Source organism: Urtica dioica, chromosome 8, assembly GCF_054948205.1.
Source record: "Urtica dioica subsp. dioica isolate 48M chromosome 8, U.dioica_male_clone48M_v1_H2, whole genome shotgun sequence".
Classification (NCBI taxonomy): Eukaryota; Viridiplantae; Streptophyta; class Magnoliopsida; order Rosales; family Urticaceae; genus Urtica; species Urtica dioica.
Genome location: NC_142763.1, coordinates 1,596,124 through 1,605,968, shown reverse-complemented (window position 1 = coordinate 1,605,968; position 9,845 = coordinate 1,596,124). Strand labels below are relative to the sequence as shown.

The 9,845-nt window shown below is 33.1% G+C and overlaps 1 protein-coding gene across 1 annotated transcript; it reads right to left on the bottom strand.

The window, feature by feature from the left end:
• Window positions 1-499: 499 nt before the first annotated feature.
• On the bottom strand, window positions 500-2,281 carry LOC149387073 (peroxidase N1-like). Its single transcript, XM_089624000.1, has 3 exons — window positions 1,809-2,281; window positions 1,553-1,715; window positions 500-1,084 (listed from the first exon to the last, which is right to left on the bottom strand). Exons 1-3 carry the CDS (start codon window positions 2,217-2,219, stop codon window positions 672-674), a joined length of 987 nt encoding a protein of 328 aa, XP_089480126.1. The 5' UTR covers window positions 2,220-2,281; the 3' UTR covers window positions 500-671.
• Window positions 2,282-9,845: the final 7,564 nt, after the last annotated feature.

Genomic DNA, 9,845 nt, shown 5'->3' with positions numbered 1-9,845 from the left:
CTAAAAACAACAAAAAAAAAAAAAAAAAAAAAAAAAAAAAAAAAAAACTATAATCGCTCGGAAAAAGACAAAATGAAGAAAGCCACTCTCAAATAAGTCTAGATCAACATAGGAGCTATACCACCCTACACATACATACCATCAACATGGAAGAAAACTAACAAACATAAGAATAAAATAAAAGTATATGGAAAAGCCTAATAACAGAGGCTGAAATCAAGTATCCAAAGGAATTAGGCATATTGAAATCAACCACTGGAAATTAAAAATAAGTAACGTTAACATATATAAATTAGGCATGTGGTAAATAATATTTATAGAGTAAATGGTTGCCAAATTTGAACAAGTAATATTCTTATTAAAGAACATCAACAAAGAGTTAACAAGTATCAATTTTATTGTGACGAATTCATTGGATTCTTATTTAATCTTGTTTTATTATGGTTGTTTATATTATAACCTAGCGAACACATTTTTTTATAGTTTAACACATCACATGTCCAAAAACAGTGTGACCGGCCAGCAAAGTTTATTTATAGCTGACGATTACACATACATATATTATATATGAAGTTGATCATACATCTTATTTGAATTCAAAGCAGCAAATACATCAATCAAACACTTGCTAGTAATTAAATAATTAATCAATCAGTCATATTCTTGATTGATTAATTAATGGCCGTGCAGATCCTTCTGATCTCGCCCCCGGAATTAACGATATTGCCCATCTTAATCATCGATTTCGCGAACTCGGCATTGAAGTTTAGCGGCGACCCTCCGCTGGAGACGCCGAGGAAGCGCTCGACGAAGGGTTTGGTGTTGCGATCGGTCCAGAGAAGGCTGTCGGAGTTGATCACGGCTCGGCCGGCCTTGATTTGGGAGTAGAAATGGGTGTCGAATCGAGTGCTTCCTCCGTTGTCGAGCTCGACTCTTCTCGAGCCGTCACCGTTCAGAGGGCAAATAGCTCGCAGGATCGGAACAAACGAAGGGTTGATTGCGGGGTCCGCGCCGGTCGAGGTATTGAAGTTGAAAAGCCTCCTTCCCGCCAAACCGCACGACGTCGTTCCGATGGTGTGTGACCCTGAAACCATGACCTTAATTAAATTAACGTGTGGATGGAGAAACTCACTATTTGGTCTAATCATCATTTTGTTTTTATTGTGTTTAGGTATCTCTTTGAATCAAAATTGTGTTGAAAAGTAAATAAAAGTTATATCCCTATTTTTTTTTCTTTCTATTTTTATAATTTTACTTAAAATTATATGATTTTTAATATATTTCTTTCCTGAATACATTATTTTCTTATAGACCACTTTTTTTATTATTAAATTTGAGACTCTTATTATCGTATCCTGACTTCGCCACTATATATATTTTTACGTGACGTTTAAAACTAGTAATGATATATATTTCTCGGGGGAAAAAAATAGTAATGATTTTATTATTCGAGTTTTATAAATGCATGATCAGTAATAATATAAAGTGACGTAGAGATAAATAATATTTATGATACGCAATTAGAATTCTATATATATGTATGTGTACGTACCGAGAAGGGCTACAAGGTCTTGAGTGGTGAGTCCCAAATTCTTGAACTTTCTAAGCTGTGAATCCATTGGCTCTAAAGCGTTAGGCAAATTGCCGGCCTCAGCAGCTATCGAAACCCTACCATCTTTTCTGCCAGTTGGCACTTGCCACCCAAATCCTTTAGTCTGCCCGAAATTCAAAAAAAAAAAAAAAAAATCAACAATAATTCTAAAAAACAATTTTAACGTATCATGAAAATATGGGAATAATAAATTTACCAAAACAACGGAATCACGGGCGGCGATGGCGAGAATATCGGCGCACGAGACTATCCTAGGGCACGAAGCTTCGAGCCGAGTCTTGGCTTCATTTATGGCTGCGTAGCCCGGGAGTCCATTGTTCTGAAACGAGGTCTTCTCGGTCCCGGAACCTTCTAGAAGGACCGAGCCGTCGCAGCCTCGGACGAAGCAGTCGTGGAAGTGCATTCGGAGCAGCCCCGGGGCAACTCTAGGGTTTGCTTTGAAGTGCTTCTCGACCGTTGCCTTAACGATCTTTTCGGCGTTAGGGCACGTTTTGGAGTAGAACCCAACACGTGTCCCTTGGCCGTGGACAGAGACGGCAGCGATGAGACCAAGAACCAAAAATGACAAAATAACAACCGAAAACCTAGGACTTTCCATGCTGACCATATCGGAATATGAGAGAAGTGTATATTTAGAGATGAAATGAGTTGTGGATTTGGTATTGAAGAGTTATGTATTTATAGGGGAGTGAGAGGCTAAAAAAGGTAAGGGATAGGAGGCGAGTTTACGACACACGCAATAAAAAATAAAAAGGACTAGTCAAGGTTGTTCTATTTATTTTAAAAAAATATGTTAATAATACGTCGTCACAATGTGATATATTTATAAATGAATGATTTTTTTATTATACTGTTTTGGCTGGACTTTGGTGGAGTGTGAACATAAAAGTCATTGTCTCTGTCTACTGGTTTTTAGACGAGATCAATTCGATCCTCTTTTTCGGATAATTTTGTTTTCGTGTATGGTTAAAATATATCATATACATATTTTATTACGTGCATGTGATCAGGTCTACGTCGGTTATTAATTAATTGATTTCTTGATCAACATTGGCTACTGTAGTAAATGTTATATTAGACGACCGTCAAAATAGCCATTATAAATTCATGATTTTAACAAACTACTATAGCTACTCTAAATCGCAACGAGCAAAATTAAATAGCTAAATAATACAAATAACATTCAAAATACTTTATTGTATCCGTATCAAATAACCCCAAAATAAATATTAATTTTCACATCCAAACACTAAAAAAAATTATCCACAATTAACAATTACCTGAAATATGAACCCACAATTATAGCCACAAGCCAAAAAAAAATCATTCTCCATTCCTCCCTTCACTGAAACTACTGTAATGTGACGGATAAATACAATCAATTTGAGCTATAACACAAAGTAAGACAATTTCAACAAGAATGTAAGGAAAGGAAACATTTAATTTTAACAAAGTGTAATTTTGAATTTTAACATTATTGTGATCAACACAACATCAAACGCAGTTACGTGCGAAAGTATATTATTAATATAAGTTGAATATACTATTCATAAAAACCCAACAAAAGAACCCGAAAATATATAAACAAATTATCTAGGAAAATCAAATTGAAAAGGAAAAACTGTGATATTTGTTAAGTACCTTTTCGTAGCTTCACGAAAAATCTAGAAATTTGAAAAAAAACAAGAAAAAAAGAAGAAGAAGTTTAGTCAATGGAAACTTAAAATTATTCAAGTTCTGTTTAGAAAACACTATTAAGAAATAGGAAAAAAAAAAAAAAAAAAAGTATTAATTCCTTGTGGCATGGTTTTTGCTTTTGACGAATTCATTTTGTTCAAGACATTGTGCAATTATTTGTTCAAGATTTCATGATTACTTAAGTCACGTTTTCCTTCCCATGCGAATTGAACTAAAATATATTTGTCTTTTAGTTTTGTTATTATTGGAGATATATATTTTGTTAATTAGGGAGAAGAGTCGTTTCTTGATTGTAACAAAACCTTCCTAGAATTTTGATTATCGAGTTACAACTTTTGGTCACTCGGACTTAGCTCCAACTTATTCCAACAAAACCTTCATATGGGTTTGATTATAGCATAACAACTTAAAATCACTCGGATTATAACTCATTCCATATTGTTTTGGTTCTTCATCGATAAGTGGATCATGGTGTTTTATTTGTGTTCGACTGTTGAATGATCTTGGTGAGAGTGTCTAGTACAAGAGGGGTCAGTGATATTTTATCTAAGGAAAGCTTAATTAATTACAGTTCATTTGGGGTTATACGAGATGGCTACTTGAGAGGGAGTTTCCGAGTTTGAGTTTTTATATACCTCTATACATTTTAGTTCATTTCTTTCCACTGCCATATATACAACGCCCCCCAAATTAGGTGCATTATCGCTAAAATAGGTTACAAAATATTTGTCTTTTATTGATTTACTACTTGTTTTATTTACTTGCTTGATTGATCATCCATATAGTAACTTTTCACCTCCATGTTCTACATATTAGTTGAACAAGCATAATAGTACACATTTCGTAATTTCAAGAAGTATCTCAACAAGAAAATTTATGGAAGAATAAATAAATATTGACCGGTTAGTTAGTATGTATGGTCAAATTTTGACTATCTAGTAAAAATAATTATGTTTCAAAAATAAAATATAAAAAATTGAAAAGTAGCAAAATTCCAAAAAAAGAATATGGACATTCTCTGCAACCATTTTTTGTTTTAATCTAATCTAATAATTATTTATGGTTTTGTCACAATTTTTATTACAGAAGTAGTGTTCATTCACTTTGCCACTTTCGTTGAAAAGTGATATTTTAGTATATCCGCTTCTCTTGCATTACATTCTTTTCTTCTACAACTCTGCAATACATCTGAGGTCACGTCCATAATTAATAATTAACAGTGAATTTCAAAGATTAGAAGTCAGTACGAATTGAGTGAAATAATTAACTTTTGGGATCAATTTAGTGAGAAAAAAAATTAAGTATACATGACATGGAAGTCAAATTTGTAACATTATTGTAGTTGTGTCTCTTATCTTGGCGACATGGCGGTATTCAAATCAATAATGATGAACGTACTGATTTCTAATTTACTAACGGTTATTGATATGTATCCCTAACTATTGACGATTTTTTTTTTTTTTTTAGTAGAGGCACTATCGGCCAGGATTACATGATATATTAGCAGTGCAAAGCGCAGGTGGCACTATCGGCCAAGATTACATAGTAGGTGACATTACTGGCCAAGATTACATACTTATTAGAATAAATTCTACAGGGCATGCATTTCTGCATCCCATAGGGGCTTGAACCCATGACCTCTCCGTCGAGGTGTGTGTGGGATTACCGCTAGACCAACCTAACTATCACCCTAACTATTGGCGATTTGAGTTGTCCACCCTAATCCATATTCCATAGGTAACTATATTAATAATATTTTATCCCGAGTATCTGTATGTGATACTCATATACCCATGTTTTTATAATTTACTCTCAATTAAGCCATTGATATACAACATATCAAATACATTTTTTACACGGCCTTAATAATTATTTATGTTGTTTATACTCAATATTAAGTATTAACGTACAACTCCAAATGAAGCAATCTCGTATATTTTTATTATTACCGCTCTAATTGAGCTTCTATTAATCTATTACAGTATTAAGTATTGGTCTTTATTATTATTATTATTATTATTATTATTATTATTATTATTATTATTATTATTATTATTATCATTTGTCGTTTTTTTTATGACATAATAAATTACACTATAATTAGTTAAGGTTTTGATATTTTGTTTGACAAACATTTATTTATGCATAAATTTTTAATTTGTATTTATTTGTTTCTGAATTATAGTCGTTCTTGATTTCGCAATTGACTTCAGTAAATAATTTGAATTTATTACTCGTCTGCTACTCAAAATTTAGTCTTCTGACTTTTAAGTGAAGTTCGATAGAGTCGTGTACTCGTGTGGATTAGTTACATATATATATATATAGGGTCAAGCGGCTAAATGACCAAATAGAAGTTAAAGATTTGCAAAATAGCCAAAGTTTATCAAGTATAAGCAAAATAGCCAAGCTGCGATTATTAATCCAGGCAGGATTAAATTTAATCCACACAAGATATCGGGATTAAATTTAATCCAGGCAGGATTAATTTAGTCCAGGAATTTTATTCAGCCTTAAAATTTAATCCTCGACCTTCTCCGATCTTCTTCTTCTCAGACCTCCTTCCAGTCACCGCAATCACACAGATCTTACCTCCCGTCGGACTCTCCGTCACGGCGGCGAAGGCGAGGAGATCGACGGAGATTCGCGACTCTCCGTCACGCTACGGCGACGAGACGGGCTTCCTCACTGGAAAGGTTCGTCGCCGGAGCTCCTGCCCTCCCTCGCCGGCGAGATAGTCGCCGCCGCCCGCCACATGGCCGACCACCGCCCGCGGCCGGGCCCCGCGGTGCTGCGCATGGAAGTCGGGATGGTCCTCCCAGTCGACGGAATCCCCGGCAGCGAAGCGATCGAAGGTCTGCAGAGAGTGGTGGCTATTTTGGCTAACCTAATGAAACTATGGCTATTTTGCAAAAGCCATAGTTTGAATTGGCTAGTTCATGCCATTTTTCCATATATATATGGATACCTACAAGAGTGAACGCAGCGTCATGGTATGTACGTCACTGTTTTTTTTTCCCTTAAAAACGACCTCGAAGTTGTTGTTTTTACTAACATAAAAATTGAAAACTAGTTTACATATGAAGATTTCAAAAATCTTGTGCCACGTTTTTTTATGCATGTATATAGTGGCGGCACCGAGATTTCATCTCTAAATTAATTAAAATATAAGAAATGAATCATGATTTATGTTATAACATTAAAGTTGTAGAATGAGGCTCGTAGATCTGATTTGTTTTTCCCACCATTTATGATTCCATGTTTTTACAGCACATACCAAGTACCGAGCTAGTAAGATGTTGATATTATAAATCTTTTTTTTTTTTTTACATATTCTTAGTGTTTTTTTTTTTATCGGAGCATATTCTTAGTTATTTATAATATGTACATTATATTTTTGTGAGAAAGTCTGAACCACACATGTATGAGATATGGATAATTTTAAATATATTGTCATGATTATACATACTGTTTATATAAATGACCCTTGAGAGTCCATATTGTTTGAATCAAAACTATCCAAAACTTGCTTACTCACTAATATAGTAAATTGATAACGTTGATGTTGAAATATTGCCACCGTAGCTCAGACTTTTTGCATGAATCCAAATTATTATTATTAATTTTAATAGAAGGGATCTTGATAGAGAATATTATTAATAAAAGTCAAAAAGCTTACACTAAAAGAAAATTTAAAGAGTTCTATAGTATAATCATATAGAAGCTTTAAGTTTACATGTTAGTCAGCTTTGCTTAATTGTAGGTAATTAGTCATTCATTCTATTAACACACAACTAATTGACAATTAATGAGCAAAAATTATTTGGACAAAATTACCGATTAATTATTAATAATAGAATTCATGACTAACTAACTATAATCAACCAAACAATATGTAGTAAACAATAAGATGAAAATTAAATTAAAAAATCACTCGGACTAAGCCATCTGAAACGTTGAAATTGCTAAATAACCAACGTTTCGAGTTTTTTTTTTAAATAACCAATTATGATGACGTGCCAATTAAATTAAATATTTTTTTCGATTTTGCCTTTTTGTATAAACGTTTATTTGAATTTTTTTTAATGGTAACTGATTAATGAAAAATCAATTTTCATTGTGCATTAAAAGGCTAGATATGTGGATTATTCTCTCCCTCTCTCTCCTTTTTTGTTCCTCTTTCTGGGCGTTTACATTAAAACGATTATATTATTCTCTCCCTCTCTCTCTCATTCTTCTTTGTTCCTCTTTCTGGGCGTTTTTGTTCATGATTTTAGAGCGACTTTTTCCAGCCCCGACTCATCATATTCCGCTCTTTTTGGCTCCGTCCCCATCGTGAATGGCAACGGAAACGACATTGGTGGCTATGGCCAAACCGTCGGAGACAGCGCCGAAGTTTTCTCTCCGACAAGATGGAGGCCAAGGAAGGATTCGTGCGGTGAAATTCCCAATCTATCTGATTGCTTCTCTCTCTCCAATTATTGGATCTGTAGATCTATGAATATTACAAACGAGAAACCAGAGACGAAAGATCTTCAATTATTTGCTTTCGGGGTTTGTCTTAATTTTGGTATTAATTTTGCTTTAGAGTAAGAATTATGACGTAATAATAAATTTGGAATTGAATGAAACCCAAGAAGTCTGGGTAAGGAATGAAGAGCCTGTGAAAATATATGAGAACGACGGAAATTCGACTCATCGCGGCTGAAGCTATTGTCTCAGAGATGGTGGTCCGAGTTTCGGTCGGGGGCTGGCCCTCTCGGTATGTTTGTGTAAATTTGTGTTAATGTCGATATAAATTTGTGTTAATGTCGAAGTGAAAATCTAAATATATAATATTTTTAGGGATTTTTGTAGTCAATAATAAGAAGAGTTATTTTTTTTGTGTTTTATTATTTTTATTTTATTTTACTTTGGTAAATGACTAGATTATAAAATAAATCAAATATTTGTATTTTCTTAAAATCAAGTTTGAAATTAGTTACGCAGTTAGATCATAAACAAATACTACAAAAGTGGTGAGTAATTACCACAAGTTGTGAACTATGTTCTTGTAATCTACCGAATTTTGCAATTTCAGGTGAGATCAATGCTCGTAGAAAAATCATAAATCCATTTATCGGATCTGAGATTCGGATCTAATAGGCAATTCTAAAACAAAAAGAGAACAAAAAAAATTTGTATCCTTCCATGAGAAATGGTTAAAGTGGGATAGTCGACTGACGCTGGTTAGCAATTTCGCACAACAAAGTTGAGTAAATACTTAATAGTGATGGTGGCGGCTCCGAGTTTGGTGTCCACAAACTTAAAAAAAAAAAAAAAATTTAAAAAAAAAAAAAAAGAGAGAGAGAAAATACCTTAGGGAAAATTCCCTTTCACGATCGAAAATACTCCACAAGTCAAAATCAGAAATTAGACTCCGTACAGTGGGGAAGCGGCGGCCCGAGAGATTTTACTTTGTGTTTTGTTTGGTGTTAAAAAAAAAAATTTTGGATTTTTTTTTTTTTTTGTAACGAATACATGCCATTTTTTTTTTTCTTGAGGCGGCTTTTCTCGCATAAATCCAAATTATACACATGCAATTGAAATGAAATTTGGATTAGTTGTTTTAAGTTTATTATATTCCATGTGCAGTACTTTATCTGCCAAAAGTTTCCACACTATTAATAATAAAAAAAAAATTATGCCACATAGGCTACGTACTATTTATAAATGACCCTTGGGAGGAGTCCAATATTGTTAGAATGGAATGGCTTGTTTGGTAGTTCACTCAAACTGTTTTTTTTTCTGTTTTTGTTTTTATATAGTTGTAGTCTAAAAAAATTTTGCAGTTGTTTTCAAATAACTGTTTGGTATGGATTTCGGTTTTTTTTTTCAGTTTTTTTGTAATTGTAGTGTAATAATTCACATAAGAATTAGACGTCGAGATATATACTAATTGAAAGTCTTTGCTGCGAATATAATAGTCTTACCTTTAATAATAATGATTGTTCACAAGTTCATCGGAAAACACCGTTTGTCTTTGTAGTCAATACAACAAATATCAAATTTTGATAACTAATGTTGACTAAAAATAGTGAAAACTCATGTGTTCGACGAGAGGATCACGACCAATTAATAGTTTGTAAAATGGAGTTCCGATTGTTTAAGGTTTGTCATAATTGTAAAACTTAAGTTTTCTAGGGAACGAAAACAAATTCGATAATCAAAAGTGAGGAAAATGAAATGATGTTGATAGGAGAGAATGAAATGTCAAGAGGATATATTAAAAAAAATGTTAAAAAAGTTGAGTGAAAAAATTAGAAAACATCTAAAAACAGTTTTCTGATTTTCTTCATTAAAACATAAAATAATTTGAAAACTTTTTGAGTTGTATTCTGAGAATCATCAAACAAACAGTCAATTCAATATTTTTTAAAATTGTTCAAGTTAGAAAAGTTAAAAACAGTTTTCAAATGAAAAAACAAAGTGGCCCAAAGTATGTCTTTCTGTCTCTCTCTAACTATCCAAAACATGCTGTCATTAAGAGTAAGCA